At 32.2% G+C, this 18,514-nt stretch overlaps 2 protein-coding genes across 4 annotated transcripts; both read left to right on the top strand.

The window, feature by feature from the left end:
• Nucleotides 1-961: 961 nt before the first annotated feature.
• GBF2 (G-box binding factor 2) lies at nt 962-7,131 on the top strand. 2 transcript variants are annotated; one of them, XM_079087142.1, is made up of 12 exons: nt 962-1,087; nt 2,017-2,144; nt 2,274-2,321; nt 2,393-2,488; nt 2,584-2,652; nt 2,747-2,889; nt 2,968-3,016; nt 3,092-3,140; nt 3,231-3,409; nt 4,334-4,411; nt 4,509-4,634; nt 6,544-7,131. In XM_079087142.1, exons 2-12 carry the CDS (start codon nt 2,085-2,087, stop codon nt 6,706-6,708), a joined length of 1,062 nt encoding a protein of 353 aa, XP_078943268.1. In that variant the 5' UTR covers nt 962-1,087; nt 2,017-2,084; the 3' UTR covers nt 6,709-7,131. The 2 variants fall into 2 exon arrangements, with proteins under 2 accessions (XP_078943268.1, XP_078943267.1); XM_079087141.1 differs by having other exon boundaries at nt 2,271-2,321.
• Nucleotides 7,132-9,547: 2,416 nt separating this feature from the next.
• Nucleotides 9,548-17,085, top strand: LOC145167872 (mitochondrial carrier protein MTM1-like). Of its 2 annotated transcripts, none has more exons than XM_079087139.1 (10): nt 9,548-10,084; nt 10,242-10,316; nt 10,840-10,950; nt 11,026-11,085; nt 12,687-12,857; nt 12,938-13,037; nt 13,669-13,763; nt 13,857-14,009; nt 14,137-14,195; nt 16,800-17,085. In XM_079087139.1, exons 1-10 carry the CDS (start codon nt 9,893-9,895, stop codon nt 16,936-16,938), a joined length of 1,155 nt encoding a protein of 384 aa, XP_078943265.1. In that variant the 5' UTR covers nt 9,548-9,892; the 3' UTR covers nt 16,939-17,085. The 2 variants fall into 2 exon arrangements, with proteins under 2 accessions (XP_078943265.1, XP_078943266.1); XM_079087140.1 differs by having other exon boundaries at nt 9,978-10,084; nt 10,204-10,316.
• The last annotated feature ends 1,429 nt before the right edge of the window (nt 17,086-18,514 follow it).

The following is an 18,514-nucleotide window of genomic DNA, read 5'->3' as shown; positions in this document are numbered from 1 at the left end:
GGGCCCGGCCACATGCCTGGCGTACTAATCGGCTGAGTTTTCAGGACGTGTAGGTCGACTCCTGTTCGAACACGTGTACGATGATGGTGATCTTGGATATTAAGCGATTGGATGACTTTGATCCCCCAGTTTATTTAGATAACTCAAACTACACCTTTCAGTATTCAAAGTTCCTTGTTATGCCCTTCAACTTTGCAAGCAAGACAACCCATCAAGTGTGTTAATATAATATCAATCATGACAAAAAAAACATTATTCTCCATAATTCACAAATATCGATTTATATGCGGTGAGGGTGCAAAGACATAAATAAATTTAGTGGGGGCTTCTTCGACATATCTACACACAAATAGATATAATATGTATGCATTGAAAAATCTATAAATAAAAATACAAATGTACGATTTAACCATACACAAACAATATGAGAAAAATATACCAAATCAACAATCTAAAAGAATTAAAAAAGAATAAAAAAATCTAAACATCTTGCAAGCAGTTTCATAACATGTCCTATTGTCTCTTTTGATTATACATTATATGTCATTAAAATGTTTTAAACCGTAAAAACGGACAACACATCTCAATTTGACAAAACCGTAAAACGGTGAATCTGTCAAACCTAATTCGTGGTTTATGGTAAATTTATTCAAGCATAAAACAACCAAAAGAGAAATGTATGGGCCAGAACGATAAATGGAAATTGTAGAGGGGAACAAAGTGTAATTTATTGACAATATTAAACTAAGCGATAACAAAAACGGCCAGCACGATAATCAATGGGCCAGCTCAACCACCACATTATTTTTATGTTTTCTTTTATTTTAGAAAACTTACTTTTCCAGATAAGTTATTCTCCAACTCTGAGCAATACCTCAAAAGAAACTTGTACATTATGCATTAAGCATTGTATAATTAGCTGAGTTTTAAACTCTTGTCTCTGGAAAAGTAGGTGGAGCGTATATTTATACACGTTAACACACGAACACGCGTCCGGTGACGTGGAGTGTTGCTTTCTTCCTCCCTTGTTTTAGTGAGAGAAAGTTCTAGAGAGAGAAAATGCAGCAGTGAATTTGTTCGAACTTAGGTATGTTTAATTTCAAGCTTTAATTTGTTCAGATTCTGTATTAATTGTTTGTTGTAACGTAATTTAGTTCTTGTTATTCATAATTTGATCGTTTTTAGTTGAATTGTTTCGTTTTTTTCTAAGAATTACGGCGACATCTCGTGAATTAATCGGTTATTGTTGTCATAATTTGATGCTGAATTAGCTTGGATTCATAGCTTTTTGCTATTTATGTATAGCATTTCATGAGCTACATGTCTATATATGCTTTTGACGTGATTGTAGCGATAGATCAGAATTGGGGAGAATAATCGGAGAATTAGATAAACTTAAACAGGAAACTGTAACAAAATTATCACGTTCTTGTCTGTTTTCGTTTTTCACATCTTTTTATTAAATAAACAAAACTGTTAACTTTTGTGGAAATTTCTATTTTTTGGCATGTTCTACTGTCCGCTATACGAGGGTAGATTTGGTAATTAGTTACTAGTTTATCCTGGATTGGTAATACTTGGTCGGTGCTGTGTTGCTTTCCTATTGTTATATATGGATCTTAGGAAGGATACTCATCCTTTTACTTCTAAAGATTTCCCCTTTTGTTTTGAATGAAGATTAATAAGTTCCATATAGTAGACTGGCTTTCTGGACCTGGGGAAGTAATTCTGTTGTTTATCCAGTTTAGAGAAGCATGAACTTGGATGTTTTAAATTAACATGGAGGCTTTGTTTTCTTATAAATCTAAAATCGATATGCTGGAACTCCAGTTTGAAAGGCATGCATGGATTAAATGATCCAAAAACAAATGTAATCAACATGGGTGACGAATGATAGTATATTCACTCGCGTTCGAATTCAAATTGTCGGGTGACGTTAACATGTTCCCATAAGTAGAACCTAGAAATTCTATTTGTTCATATTCGTGTCATATTGACATTCTTGTCCTTTTGCAGCTGAGTGAGCAAGTATCTGTAGAAAGGATTTCCCATATCTTCATTGATACAGTTTTAGGTGCTTTCCCATGGGGATCAGTGAAGAGGCACAAGATTGTAAGCCTGAAAAATCTTCTTCACCTCCACCAGTAAGCTCCCAAATTTTGTTTTATCTCTCTTACACTACATGTAAATCTTGTAGTTTTCTTTTTCCTTCCTATATTCATTTTTTTTTTTTTTTGTATTTATGAAGTTGTATGACTTTAACTTTGCAGCAGCAACAACAGACGAGTGTTCATGTATATCCAGATTGGGCAGCCATGCAGGTTAATTAAATACACAAACCATCTAAATTTTATTAAATCAAGTCTTATTTTGGATATTTATATTTCAACAGGCATATTATGGCCCTAGAATGGCTGTGCCACCATACTACAATCCAGCTGTTGCATCTGGTCACGCCCCTCCCCCTTATATGTGGGGTCCTCCACAGGTACAACATGCAGACAATTATCTTCATTCCTTTAGATTTATCAGGTTGACCTTTCTGTTGACTTTTTTTTTTTACTTGCAAAATCACAAAATCAGCATATGATGCCACCCTATGCTGCTTTCTATCCACATGGAGGTGTTTATGCACATCCTGCAGTTCATCTTGTAAGTCTTGTTGACCTTTCTAAGATCATAATGTGACCAAATTCTTCAATTTTATGATTTAGAATAATGTTTGTGATAATTAAAATTAATACAGGCAAATAGTCCTCTGAACATTGATTCACCTGCCAAGTCATCAGGGGGTTCTGATAGGGGCCTGATGAAGAAATTAAAAGGATTTGATGGGTTGGCAATGTCAATAGGCAATCCATCAAATGGTGAAGGTGGAAACTCACACAGGTACCATAACTTGCATCATGCCTATATTGGTCAATTTTACATGTTTCCACATATAAAGATTTGAATTTTATAAAACAGTGGGGAGACTGAAGGAACAAGTGAAGGAAGTGATGGGAATACAACTGAGGTAAGAAATTAAACTTTTAAATTTTTTGTAACATTCATATGTGTGTCTAAATCTTCTTGTTGCATGTTATTTTAGCGAGGTAAAAATGGTGGGAAAAGAAGCAGTGAAGGGTCGCTTATTCTTTGTAAGTTTCACATCCACATAAATTAATCTTTATGTTAATGGAGAATAAAGTTTTATAAAAAGAAATAAAATAAAACCTTTATGTCATCAGCTGAAGTTGAGAAGGCTGAGCCACAAAGAGCAGATGGAGCTTCCAGTAAAATGATGACAGGTGTCGGGATTCTTTCTCCCAATCCTGTGTCCGCATTAAATCTCAAGAATTTTCCGAATACAGCTGCTGACATCACTTCACCCATTGTTACATTGATGCCTAATGAAGCACTTTTTCAGGTCTGTTTTTTTTTACACTTTCGGTAGCCAAATTGCTTTGGGCTTTTGACATAAAAGTCCTTATGTTTGGCAAGTTTTGTTGATTTTGTCCCTGTGACGATTTTTTGTTCGTTAATGTCCAAAATTTGCCAAGTTTTTTTCATTTTTGCCCTTGTTACAAATTTTTATGTTTTTACCCTAAGTATATTTTTTAAACATGCAAAAAAACCCTTAAGTTTACAATCTTTTATGTTTTTACCCTAAATATGTTTTTCAAATTTGACATGAAAGTCCTTAAGTTTGTCAAATTTTGTCCCTGGAAACCTGCTATTACAGGTAAAAGGGCAAAAAAGGGGAAATTTTAGACATTAACAAACAAAAAATCATCGCAGGGACAAAACTGACAAAACTTGCCAAACTTAAGGACTTTTATGTCAAAAGGCCTATACATTTTGCTACCAATATGAACATTGTATTTTATTTGTTACATACTGCCATTATCGGTGTAAGTATGCTGCTATTATGTGTAAAATATTTAATCGATAACGTACTTAATCTTTTGCGCATAATAGCAATACACTTTATTTGCTACATATTGCTATTATAGGTAAAGAATTATATGAGTAAATAAGTCTATCATTAGTAAAGAATTACAATAGGATTGTACTTTGTTTTTTACCCATAATAGCAATGTACTTCATTCTTTGTATATTGCTATCATCAGTAAAGAATTGTAAGTCTGTTGGTATTATGAATTGTAAGTACATTGCTATTATGTGTACATAAAATGTAACCATAAAATATGGCTATTATGAGTTACATACAGTTTAAAAAACATAAGTATGTTGCTATTATGGTACATACTCTATATTATTTAAAAGAGTAAAGTATGTTGCTATTATTGTCGTCTGTGAGTTTAACTTGTGTGAATAAAATTATGAGCAGAATGACCGAGAACTAAAAAGGGAGAAGAGAAAGCAGTCTAACCGAGAATCTGCTAGAAGGTCAAGATTGAGGAAACAGGTATCGAGTTTTTTTCATGATGGCAAGGGTAAAATTGTAAAACTGAACTTTTTTTTTTTTTTTGACAAATCAGTTTGAAATTTCCTCTATTTTCCAGGCTGAAGCTGAAGAACTTGCTGTAAAAGTTGAAGCTCTTAACAGTGAAAACTTGAGCCTTAGGTCTGAAATTAACCGATTAACTGATAATTCAGAGAAATTGAAGCTTCAAAATGCTGAATTAATGGTAAGACTAAAACCAGACCTACTATTACATACTTACATTAATAAATTACATTTTTTGGTCCCTGAATATAGTTATTTTTCAGCAATTTTGGTCCTTGTTTGAGGTTCTTAATAATGTGTTTGGTCCCTGCGTATAGCTGATTTTTGCAATTTTGGTCTCAAAAAGTTTCTCTTGGTTTGAGATTTTTGTAACGATTTCAGTCCCTGCTCCAACTAAAATGACTAACTTTGGGACCAAAGTTGCAAAAGTCAGTTATACACAGGGGTCCAAATAGTCATTTTACGTTATAAGAACCAAGGATCAACAATAGTCATTTTATTTGAAAACGTTACAAGAACCAAGGACCAAAATTGTAAGACTCAACTATACTGAGGGACCAAAACTGTAATTTACTCTCTCTCTCTCTCTCTCTCTCTCTCTCTCTCTCTCTCTGTATATATATATATATATATATATATATATATATATATATATATATATATATATATATATCAGTGTTGCAAAAATCGGTCTAGGCGGCCGATTAATCGGCGTCTAGGCGCTAGGCGGACACCAACCGCCTACGAATAGGGGTTAGAGGGTTGGCTAGTCGCTCATGGTCAATATCGGTCAAAATCGGTCCAATTCGGTCCAAATCGGACTAAATCGGACCAACTCGGACATCAAATTGGACCAAATCGGTCTAGCTAATTCCAAGGGTCCCGCCAGCTCAAAGAGCCGGCTTGCCAAAAACATTGTTGGGCTTGGTTTTACAAGAGATACAAGCTCCTTTTATAGAGCAAGTTTTCCTTTAAAGAATGCTCCCACCAGCGATGTGGGATGAACTTTTAATTATTTAATATCTCTTTTTCGCATCTCTTTCTTCCCTAGCTTTTTCTCTCGATCTACAACCTGCTGTCTTCAATTGCTTGTTGTCTTTTCAATTAATTTTTCATTGATTCTGTGTTTCAATAAATTTTCACAGCTTCAGTTAATCCCGATAACTCCCAAATTTTCACAGCTTCTTTGCATCTCTTTTTCCCCACTATGTGTGTATGTAAGTAACAGGCGATCGAGGACACCTCCATAGCAACCACCTCTGCAACAAACCATATCGACAACCCCTGTCTTCATCTTCAACTCTCATTTGTTGTTGTCTTCGTCTTCAATTCTCATACCTGCAACAAACCACCGAGAACACCTCCATAGCAACCACCTCTGATGCTTTCGTGTTATTTCCAGCTCCAAACCATCTCCTTATACCCCTTGAACCACCATCAACCACCGATATCAATACTCACTGAGAAATATGTTTCTTCCAAGTATGAAATTCGGAATTGATTTTGTAAGAGGAATAACTAACAACCTCGTAGCATGGAAAACCGATACCGATCCTTCAGTAGGTGAATACACGAACGGGTTTGATTCCAAAGGGTACCCACAGATTCCTGAATGATTTTGAATCCAAATTATGTTTGTGACATTCAACGGCTCATTTGGATCGAAAGAATGTTGGATCTTTATTTGAGTGCACAAATGGATAAATGTGATCGACTGATCGATATGGATTATATAGTCCTTATGGTGTTTGTGACATTGGTGAGAATCAAGCTAGCATGCCAAGTGTTTGACAAAATGCTTAAGAGAAGAAATATCCAAATTGAAAAGAAAAATAAATTATGTATTACATATTTATTATTTGTTAACTTGTTTACTTTTATTCTTAGTATTAAAGTTATATTTATTAAACTTAATAATATTTTTAATAATTAATGGTCCCCGATTAATCCCTGCCTAGCCGATTAATCGCTTGACCCAGTCCACCGTCGAGCGATTTCTACAACCTTGATATATATATATATATATATATATATATATATATATATATATATATATATATATATATATATACACGTTTGTTATGTTACAGGAAAAACTGAAGGATGTATCGTCTCTGAGCACTGCTAACCTGATATCAAGAGTGGATAACAGTTCAGGAGAATTATATGAAACCAACAAAAACACAAACACAAACACAAACACGCGTCAACTTCTTGACTCAAGTCCAAGGGCTGATGCTGTGGCGGCTGGCTAGTTACTCAAATGTTATAATCCTATGACAAACAAACAAACAAACAAACGATGAAGTAATGTTTTTAGTTGTTGGGTTTTGTTTTTTTTTTTTTCAAGATTTTTGGAGTTATTTATCTAACAGGATATAGTTGGTTAGGGTGATATAAGAAATGAGTCCAAGGGTTTAGGGGTTTGGTCTGAATCTGATTATATATGGTGGTTTTAGATTTCGAGGGGCAAATCTGGAATGTTTATTTAGTTCCAGATTTTGCCTTGAAACTGGCCACTGATAGAGTTTAGTGTAATTATAGAGTATGGTCTGTCTATTTGTCCGTGTGAGATTAATATAAAACAACTCAACTTATGGTATTGGTATGTGTAATATGAATTCGGGAGTTGTAGGAGTCTTATATCTGGGAATAAACTTTTATCCTTTTTGATTCAATGGTTTTTTTCTTGTTGGTGGGTTATATAAAATAAATGGATGTGCTTCTAGCAAATGTTTGTTATTAGATTTATCCAGAATGCCTCACAAGGATATAAAGATTTGTCCAAAAAGATACCAAATTTGATATTTTAAATGCGAATGTACATGGTTTCTTTTTCTTTATTCAACTCTTTAAATATTTCCCTATACATAATCTTAAAACAATATGTTTATTAATTGTTTTTTATTAAGCTCGATTATATATTTTCATTTTGTAAAGCTATATTTTTGTTTTATATATTATATGTAATTCAAGAGAGAAAACATAGGTTTAACGAGTAAGCGTCTAATAAATGATTTTTTTTTAATTAAATGGAAATTTGTAATTTTTATTAGAAAAATAATAATAAGTTGCAAAAAATCAATAAAAATATATTTTGGTCACAATTATATAATTTACCTATCCAATTCCTTTACTAAATTTACAAACAAAACAGAAAATAGATTTCATTCCATATCTCAACCAAACAAATAATATTCATATTTTAATTCTTTATAGATTCAATTCATTCCAATCATATTATGTAAACCAACCCATTCATATTTCTTGTTAAGGCCTATATTGTTTTGGAAAGATTTAGAATTTATTAAAACTGAAATTCGAATGATTAGTTCTATTATGTATATGGTTGACATGAAATTAAATTCAATTACTATTTTATAGTTTTTTTGTTTCGTTGGCAATTCGGTCATGGTGGATTTGAGATGCAAATAATTACAAATGAAAAAATAATCACATATTTTATTACAACTTAAGAAAAAGACAAAAATGGCTCAAATTTCTTCTAAAAATTAACCCAAAATTAAAAAAAAAAAAAGCAAGTGCCCATATAACCAACAATTTTGCAGTGTCCACTGCAAAAATTATAATTGACAGTACGAAATGCCTAAAACGGTGTTTTTTCGAAAAAAGGTCATATTGCAAAATATTATTTGCTATGGGAAAAAAATCAATAGTTAAAAATGTTAGAAAAAATGTTATCAAACAGTATATAACAACTTATTTGTTACATAAATCAAATAGAGATGAGATCAAGAAACATAAACATAAATTTACTAAACGAATTTTAAAGATTATAAACAAATAGAAGCTTACAAAACGTAATGTCCTAAGACAGAAATTGGTTCTTATTTTGTCAATAGTTTCCATACTTCTCAATTTATGATACAACTATCTAAAATTAAGTTCTTGCACAAGAACTTAATTTATAACGAATCTATTGTATGCATTCATGGAATTGAGACGGAAAAATTGAATTTGCTTGTGATTTCGGTTTATCTAAGAGATCCAAAAAGTCAGATTTGACTTCTTTAAATAAGATTGACATGAAGCTGTCAAAATACAACACTGATAACTTCACAAAAACAACCTTATTTGATTAAAAACGAAATTAAGTAATTTAAAAAAAAATACTAATTTCATATTAATATATATTTAAATCATTAGTAGTCCACTAGGAATTCAAAGTCCATAAACCTACACTAGTTCATTTCATGCTCTTAGTTTACTGTGATACCAATTAGAGAATAAACATTTTAGGCTAAAAGGAATGGTTTTGTGTTTCTTATGCGTTTAGGGCTACCACATCATCCAAATATTCACTCCACCACATGTCTACTAGCTTTGGTGGTGTTCACTAATGAACATCTAGTGAACAAGAAAGATATATATATATATATATATATATATATATATATATATATATATATATATATATATATATATATATATAGAGAGAGAGAGAGAGAGAGAGAGAGAGAGAAACCAATGAGAGCCTCCAACTTTTGCTCAGCCAACAAGACTCTTCGTAATCATAAATGATGCATACCAATCCACATCACAACCACTAGCCCTTGGGATGTTGTTCACTAGTGAAGATGTACTTCACATCAATATTTCATGCGTGAGAATCCTACCATACCACAAGACCTTAAACATACAAAAGTTTGATTTTTTTTTATTTAGAGCAAACAACTTTGACAAAATACACAAACACCAAGAAGAAATTCATTATGTATACATGGAAATTGAAATGCGTACCATGAAATGTTTAAAAGGATGTTTTGGAAAAAAAATTGTACTATCATTGTGAAACTTTCAATATATATATATATATATATATATATATATATATATATATATATATATATATATATATATATATATATATATATGGAAAAACAAAAAATTGGGTATGAAAAACCTAAAAAAGTTTTAAAAAAAAGGAAAAAAAAAACAACAACAAACTTGAGTTTATTTCAAATAGTGAAGAATTAATTTTAAAGTTTGTTTTGGTTTTGTTTTGGGTTTACTTCGAGTTTATTTCAAACAAGTATTGAACAAGTAGTTTCCTTTAATGTATAAAATTAATGAATGCGTAGCTGCAGGCCACCGTGCCACCTCCCTCATGTTTGGATGTCTTGGGGCCTTTGTTCCACGCCACGAATCCCACACTTCCTCCATGCAAAACGAGAAGACACCCTACAATTCCAATTTCCAAGTCCCAACCAATTTCTCCATTTGGGGCATTTCGTCGAACACGTAATAGGACTCATATTAGGCAGCAAAGCAAACCAAATCCTCGCGATTTCCTGCAACCTTCGTAAAACAACCCAATTCAACGGTGTTTAACAATTTTATACCATCTCCGTATGTACGATTGAAAGTAATAATTCAGGAACGGCGAGCTCGTCACCGAGGCAGCGGTTGTCGGCGTCGATGAGTGCAGAGGCATCATCATCATCATCATCATCATCAAGTGAGATTAATTTTCAAAATTCTTCGTCAATTCAAACGAATTCGATGGCTTCTCCTTCGAATGTCAATATGGGTTTCTCGGAAAGGGCGTTATCAGCCGCCGGGGCCGCGTTTTTGTCCGCCATCATAGTCAACCCCCTCGATGTCGCCAAGGTACTATTTTCTTAGATTCCCCTGCAATTCGTTGGGGTTTCTGCTTTTTTTTTTTTTTTTTTTTTTGAACGAATCATGTTTAATGGATGCTACTAAGTACCTTCATTTTGAAATTGCAGGCCTAATTCATGGTTTTATGTGTCCTTTAATTTTACAGACAAGGTTGCAAGCTCAGGCTGCTGGTGTTCCTTTTCAGAATCTAAGCCACACATGTTCCTTTGGTACTAACACGGTGCGCTAATCTTTAATGTTTTCATGGTTTACTTTTACTTGTAATATGAATCTCTTGTTATGTGTCGCCTTTATGATGTGAATCTGTTGTGTTCTGGTCGACTTCTTTTGCTGAATTAAAAAATAAACCATTAAAATTTGCAAACTTTTCTTCTCTTTTTGTGTAAGACATTAAATGCAAAGGAGGCTATGGTGGAAAATCTGTCCATCGGATTGCCATTGCCCATTTGTGTTGATTTTTTACAACTTCAGTTATTCTCCCTCAATTGCTTCTCTAAATCAGTGATAACGGATATCAGTAAAGTACGTGCTTAAGTCCATAGCACTTTAACTATCATTGGTTGTGACAACTTGACCTAGTTTTTAGTCTAGATCTTGAGCTTGAGCAAATGGATGTGAAAATAATCTTTTTTTTCCATGGCAATTTGGATGAAGAAATATACTCTCAAGTCTGGAATAAAGAGTATCTAATTTCAAAGACACTAATTGGAACCCTAATAGAAATTGATTTATCAATGAATCAGATGTTACCAGATACAAGATGTTTTCCATCATGCTACCGATCAGTTCTTGGTGAACCATCATGTTCTCCATATAAAGGCACTCTAGATGTCTTCTACAAAGTTATACGCCAGGTCAGCAAATTTCACACATTTTTTCTCTATAAAAAAATACATTATATTTTCTGAAACTGGAGTTGATTTTGGCAGGAAGGATTTGGCAGACTTTGGAGGGGTACAACTGCAAGTTTAGCATTATCTGTCCCCACAGTAAGTTATTTGACCTGTATTACATTTTATTTCCTAATTTTTAAATCAAGAGAAAATTACAAAAATAGCCTAATCCCTTAATTACTTTGTGGAAAATAACCAAAAAAACCTAAATTACAAAAATAGCCACCAAAATTGCAGATGGACTCAGTCCATCTGCGAACGTACAAGTCGTTAAAGCACATATGTGCTTAGCGACTTGTACATTCGCAGATGGACTCTGTCCATCTGTGATTTTGCATCCATCTGTGATTTCCCTTTTTTCAGGGGTATAAAAACATAATTTTTTTTTCTCCTTTCATTTTTCAAACTTTTTTTTGTAGAACTCTTTCTTTCTGGAAGCACTATGGACGATTTCCTTTTTCAAACATTTTTCAAACTTTTTGTTGGAGAATTCATTTTATTAGAGATGTTTTAAACAAAATTTTCAAAGAAATAACAATTAAATTGATAATTTTTTGCAAAACTTTATATATAATAAGGTTGTTTCGTAGTTAAACCCTGTCAATTTCGTAGTAAAAAAATTAATAATAATAAAAAAACGCAAAATTGCAGGTGGGATGTGTTATGAACTGGACTTATAAGAACAGATTCAATAACAACAATTCAACTAAAAGCTTCAAATACTGATTGATAACCTCAAATTTACCCAAAAGATTACAAAAACAAATGATAGGTTAGCTGATTCGAGATAGCTACTCTCCCAAGGAATAAATTCCAGATTCACAAAATATTGATGGATCCCTCACTCTCCCTTTCCACTACCCTCTTATACTATCTGACATAACAAACTAACAATATGAAATGCCCAAAATACCCCTAATTCTCCTTGCACTAGTAAGATGCTCTTTATTTGTTGATTTCCCAAACTACCCCTATCTAAAATAACATGATATAGTGGATGCGTAACAGGATGAGAGGAAATTCATCTGCGATTTTAGTCAGATATGGGGGTATTTATACGGAAAAAATAAAAAAAAAAACTAAAAAAAAATCAACCTGCAAATGTACAAGTCACTTAAGCACGGCTGTGCCTTAGCAACTTGTACGTTCGCAGATGGAATGCTGAAATCGCAGATGGGCTTAATCCATCTGCGATTTTCATGGCTATATTTGTAATTTGGGTTTTTTTTTTTGCTATTTTCTACAAAGTAATTAAGGGATTTGGCTATATTTGCAATTTTCTCTTAAATCAATGATTAGTTTTTTGTCTAAATTTCATAAAAACCACTATACTTTGGGTTTCTTTTGGTTTAACCAACAAAATATATTTTTTTTCTGCTTTAATTAACCACTTTTAGTATATTTTGTTTTCCCAAAAAAAAAAAAAAAAACACTACATAAAACTTTGAATTCTATACAAACCACTTTGATATTTGTTCGGTTTAACCACCTGATGAATACTTTATTATGTTATAACCATTAAAACTTTGAATTTTTTTAAAAGAACCAACTTTAACCAAAAAATATTCCAATTAATTATTAGTGTTGTTTTTTTATTTAAAAAAAAAAAAAAAAAAAAAAACATAAATTATAGTGGTTTTTATGAGATTTAGCCTTAGTTTTTTATTTATATAATAATTTGTGACGATTGTTGCCAGGTGGGCATCTACTTGCCTTGTTATGACATTTTGTGCAATTTTATGGAAGAATATTCATCACAAAATGCACCAAGCATGACTCCTTATGTCCCCCTAGTTGCTGGTTCTGTTGCTCGTTCACTTGCTTGTATTACTTGTTATCCTATTGAACTTGCAAGAACCCGTATGCAGGTAATATATATAACAACATCTCATATTTTTATTTTACTTTTTTTTTTTTTTTTTTTTTAAATAATTGAAACTTGTAATAGGCGTTTAAAGATACCCGTCATGGTAAAAAGCCTCCAGGAGTGTTGAAAACACTCGATGGGGTAATCTCCACAAACAGAAGCACGGGTACCCTTGGAAGCTGTAAGTGGATATGTGTGTGTGTGTGTGTGTATAGGCTTAAGATCCACTATTATGATCCATTTATTTGATTAATCAATGGTCCGGATTAGTTTGGAAAAGTAATGGAGGTGGTGGCATAATTGTAAATATGCCGATGTTTAGTTAAAAAAATTTCAACAAAACTTATTTCATTATAAACCTGACTTTATTTTGGATTAAAAACCCTAGATACATCAAAATTTGTATTTTTTTTTTATTTCATACAATAGAGACCAGTCTTGAAATATTTTCATATACTTTTCTCAATCTGTAATATTGCATTCTTTTCAATACGATTCAATATAGAATCATAAGTGATATGATTCAAATTTACGAATTTTCAAAATATGTCAAGATTGCTCTCTATTTGTACGATAAAAATACGAATTTTGGTATATTTAATGTTTTCTAATAAAAATTAAGTCAAGTTTGTAACCAAATAAGTTATGTAGAAAAAAAAAAACACCAACCACGAATTGACATTCATGCCCTTATTGAATCAACGGATCAGATTAGTTGATACAATATTCATGAAAAAAATTTGTTTCTCACATGATCTCTATGTGTGTATTATATATTTTGTATATGAAGCAAATTTTCATCCATTTTGCAGCATTACATAGGTTTAGATTCCTGTGGACTGGGCTTGGGGCCCAATTAGCACGTGATGTTCCATTTTCTGCAATTTGTTGGGCTACTCTTGAACCTGTGAGACTTACAAAATAAAGTAATTCCATTTCCGTTATCATCTATTTTAGGTCAAAGTTAATAAATCCATTATCTCTTGTGTTTTTGTTACAGGTGAGGAGACAAATATTTGCCATGTCAGCAGGTGACGTGTCAAGTCCTGTGACTGTTGTTGGTGCAAACTTTTGTGGTGGGTTTGTTGCAGGATGCCTTGCTGGCGCATGTACATGTCCTTTAGACGTTGCCAAAACCCGGCGTCAAATAGAGGTGGTACTCTAAAAGTAATTACTAAAAATTTATGATGAAAATGTATATTAAATGCCAACAAGTTTGATTTAAATGTAAATTGGTTTTAGGGGTATTATGGTAAATATGTTTTTGTTGTCAATTTCAGAAAGATCAAGTACGAGCGATGAAAATGACCACAAGGCAAACATTGATTGAAATATGGAGGTAAGCATCTTTAACACCAATTTATATTTTCTATCACAATACATTCGTAAAAGGAATTTTTAAATAAAATTAATGCACAAATTACACAAGTTACTAATTACATAAGCATAATTAGTATTTGTGAGAGGACTCGAATCTATAAAGATTACAACTTCCATACCTAACTCCTATGACAATGGTAAAAGGTCAAACGGGTAATTTTTCAATGAAGGTCAAAACGGCCGGGTTGACACTTGACACCATCACCTATTTGTCTTTGTGTTACATAATAAATAATTAATGGCCAAATTCCATAAGAACCATTGTACTTTTTTTTTCTTTTTAGTTTTAACTACTTAAAGAATTTTTTGAGTTTGTTTTCCTTTTTTTTAAAGAAACCATTATATAAAGTTTTGATTTTTTTTTTTTGTAGAAAATCACTATAGTTTGGAATTTGTATGGTTTAACCACTTGTAAAAAAACAACTTTAACTATAAAAATAATCTTTCCATTTTTATTTGCAATTTATTACCGGAGAAAACTTGGTGGATTTTTTGAGAAAAAAAAAAAAAAGTCTCAGTGATTAAACCAGAAAAAAAAAAAAATTTAGTAGTTATACAAAATAATTATACAAAATAAAAACAAACAAGCAACGGTTTTTTATGGAATTTGTTTTTTTTTTTTTTTAATATGACCACAAAACTGTATCTTTTTAAAGGATAATAACATAAAAGTCTAAGTCATTATGGCTTGCCCAATATCTTATTTAAACACTGCATTTTTGTTTTTCTAGAAAGGGTTTAGCTCATTTTTTGTCACTTAACTTTTGGTTTTGTGCTCATTTTGTCACTTAATTCTTTTTAAGTTTTAAAAGGTCATCAAACTTTTGGCTTTGTGCTAATTTAGTTACTTAATTTTTTTTTTAAAAGTTTAGTGACTAAATGAGCACAATTTTAAAAGTTAGGTGACTAAATGAGCATAAATCTAAAAGTTAAGTGACCAAACCAAAAGTTAAGTGACTAAATGAGCATCAAGTCAAAAGTTTGATGACCTTTTAAAAATTAAAAATAGTTAAGAGACCAAATGAGTACAAAACCAAAAGTTAAGTGACCAAAAATGACCAAAACCCTTCTAGAAAATACACCTACATTTTCGAAAATGTCCATAGTGGCCACTATCTGTTTTTTTTTTTTTTTGGGATAATGACGTAAAAGGGTAATATATTTTTCGATTTGTATACATTTGGTCACTGAGTTTTTTTTCGTCCACATTTACCCCTTCAACTTGTTAAACTGTATACATTCAGTCCTTATGACCGGCTACTCCAGGTTACTCGGTAAAAATGACTTAATAGGGTAATATATTTATCACTTTGTACACATTTAGTCCTTAATATTTTTGTACACATTTAGTCCTTAATATTTTTTTTTTTTTTTGCAAAATAAGTCATTATTTTTTACTCATTCAGTAGTAATGAATGATTTCTTTAGTTTTTTCTCACGAAATCTTACGTGGGACATTCATTAATGAGGTGAATGAGGCTTTTGATGCTTATATCCATCGCGATCTCGACTACTTGGTTGCTTAGGTCATGTGTTCTGAACGTCATAACTTCTTCATACAATCTCGGATTTTAACGATCTTTATATCCATGCGTTCGTATTTTAATCTACTACAACTTTCATTTAGATTACTCCCATTAAAAAATAATATATTTTTACTTACGATTTTTATATCCATACGCGGTGGCGGATTTAGTATGGTCCCAGTGTTGCACCGACAACACCTGTTTTTTCTATTCGCAGTGGAATAATTTTCAATTTTTTTTTTCGTTTATACCTATTTTCCATGTATCGGCAACACATATTTCATCTCGGCAATACCTACTATGTATTCCTACGTCTTCTCCTGTCCATACGTTTTTTATGAATGCATGTATGAATGTTTTTTTTTTATAAAATCGTTAGTAAAAATATATTACATTTTAATGGGAGTAATCTTAATGAAAATTGTAGTAGACTCAAAAAATGAACACGTGGATATAAAGATCGTTAAAATCTGATATCGTATGAAGAAGTTACAATGTTCAAAATACAAGACCTAAGCTAAACCACAAGACTTACGCAACCAAGCAGTCGAGATCGCGTTGGACATAAGCATCAACAACCCCAAACACCTCATCAATGATTGTCCCACGTAAGATGTCGTGTAAAAAACCTAAAGAAATCATTCATAAGTACCGAATGAATGAGTACAAAAAAATGACTTATTTTGAAACAAAAAAAAATGTTAAGAACTAAATATATACAAAAATATTAAGGAATAAATGTGTACAAAATGAAAAATATATTACCCTATCAAGTCATTTTTCCCGGCTAACCTGGAGTAACAGGACATAATGACTGAATCTGTACAGTTTAACAAGTTGAAGGGGTAAATGTGGACGAAAAAAAAACTCAGTGACCAAATATGTACAAATCAAAAAATATGTTACCTTTTTAAGTCATTATCCCTTTTTTTTAGTTAGGCCTTAACTTTGATCAGGAAACAATATTTAATATATCAAAATTTATAATATTTTCCTCTAATATATCAATTAACCACAAGTGTGATGGACTGGAACAGAGATGGAGGAATGAAGGGACTATTCATGGGAGTTGGGCCACGTGTTGCACGTGCAGGCCCATCGGTGGGTATTGTAGTATCCTTTTATGAAGTTGTTAAGTATGTTCTACACAACAGAAAATATCAGACAAAGAACTAGAGAACTTGTTATCAATTTCTTAACGGATGAAAAAAAAATGTTGCAAAATGCCAAAATCCATGGCACATTGCCTATTTTATTTTGTTCAAAACTGTAATTATACACGAACTCATGTCTAATTTTTTTTTCTATTTTTTCTATTCATTATTAATTTTGTCGACCATGTTTCCATTTACACCATGATATCAAATTTAATTAAATGGTTGGAGCATAATTTTGAAGATATTGTTTGAATGTGTTTTTGTTGCTTGAAGTTGTAACAAGTTTATAGTTATGCATTTTTAAAAGTAATTATGTGATATTGAATGATCAAGTCTCAATAAAAGTGTAATGAAATAGTGTTTAGGTGTGCTTTTGTTGATTGAAAGTTCAACAATTTTGTGGTTGTTTCCAAGCGTTTTGATGCATTTGATTAATTAAGGGACTAATATATAATGTCATATAATAAAGAACAAAGTGTCACACTTATACTCGTTTGTTCCTAGGGGTGGCAAATCGGGTCATCGTGTCGTGTTTTTGTCTGACACGACACAACAAAGTTTTAAGTAACACAAACACGACACGACACAATGTCGTGTTTTTTTAACTAACACGAAAACGAACCGATTAAAAAACGACAAACACGACAAAGATAAAATAAAATAAAAATTAGTTTATTTAGTTAATACTTAATCATATATAACACGACAAACACGGCAAACAAATGATAAATCGTGTCGAATTTTGAACATGAACACGACACGACGTCGTGTTTTTTACACTTGACACGAACACGAATTCGAATTTCAGTTTCGTCCCAATTTCGTTTCGTGTCGTGTATTTTGTCGTGTTGTGTCATCAATTGTCACGCTTATTTGTTCCCTCGTTTTTTCTTGTGTGATAGCTACTGAAAATTTCATTGTTGCGTCTCAAATGGTTGCTAGAAGTTTTTTTTTTTTTTTGGAACGGCAGGAATTTTATTAAAAAACTAGCAAGAATCTAGAAAAAGAACATTACAACAACTTACAAGCAGAGACAGCATTATGAAGCCAATTAGTCCATCCTATATTAGCTTTGCTACACCTATTGAAAACCCAAAAAAAAGAGTTTTTGACCACGTCATCAAAAATTACTGATTTCAGAGGCAACACCGTTCCAAAAAGAATGGAATTACGAAAATTCCAAATGCACCATAAGGCCATCATAATCACCGCGTCAAAAACTTTCCGTTGACCACTTCTCCAAGAGAACAAATTAGACCAAAATAATAACAAATCTATAGAAAGATGTTGAGGAACATGAACACCCCACCAGATGGCAACTCTAGTCCAAAGATCAATCAGCTCACTACACCCAGCGAACAGGTGATCAATAGACTCAACCGTAGCAGAGCAAACTGGACACAAGATCGAGTCCAATAAAATTCCCCTATAAGATAGATTTGGTCAAGTAGGAAGCCCATTTAATCTTAATCTCCAAATAAAAATATTCAACTTAATTGGAACCTAATTATTCCAATAAGTTTCGCCACCACCTGTAGACAACATCCCATTATCAATATAAGACCTAGCTGAAGAGACTGTAAAATGATCAGACG

Source organism: Lactuca virosa, chromosome 3, assembly GCF_052849685.1.
Source record: "Lactuca virosa cultivar CGN04683 chromosome 3, Lactuca_virosa_CGN04683_v6, whole genome shotgun sequence".
NCBI classification, from domain to species: domain Eukaryota; kingdom Viridiplantae; phylum Streptophyta; class Magnoliopsida; order Asterales; family Asteraceae; genus Lactuca; species Lactuca virosa.
Note: the sequence above shows the minus strand (reverse complement) of the source record. Positions and strands in the feature narration are given on the sequence as shown.

Excerpts from the sequence above, each read along its gene's own strand:
- LOC145167872 (XM_079087139.1), top strand. The coding sequence starts at position 9,893 with ATGAGTGCAGAGGCATCATCATCATCATCATCATCATCAAGTGAGATT. Across the intron at positions 13,038-13,668 it reads CACGGGTACCCTTGGAAGCT|CATTACATAGGTTTAGATTC; the intron begins GTAAGTGGATAT and ends TCCATTTTGCAG. Across the intron at positions 14,010-14,136 it reads AAACCCGGCGTCAAATAGAG|AAAGATCAAGTACGAGCGAT; the intron begins GTGGTACTCTAA and ends TGTCAATTTCAG.
- GBF2 (XM_079087141.1), top strand. The coding sequence starts at position 2,085 with ATGGGGATCAGTGAAGAGGCACAAGATTGTAAGCCTGAAAAATCTTCT. Across the intron at positions 2,145-2,270 it reads AATCTTCTTCACCTCCACCA|CAGCAACAACAGACGAGTGT; the intron begins GTAAGCTCCCAA and ends TTAACTTTGCAG. Across the intron at positions 2,890-2,967 it reads GAAGGTGGAAACTCACACAG|TGGGGAGACTGAAGGAACAA; the intron begins GTACCATAACTT and ends TTTATAAAACAG.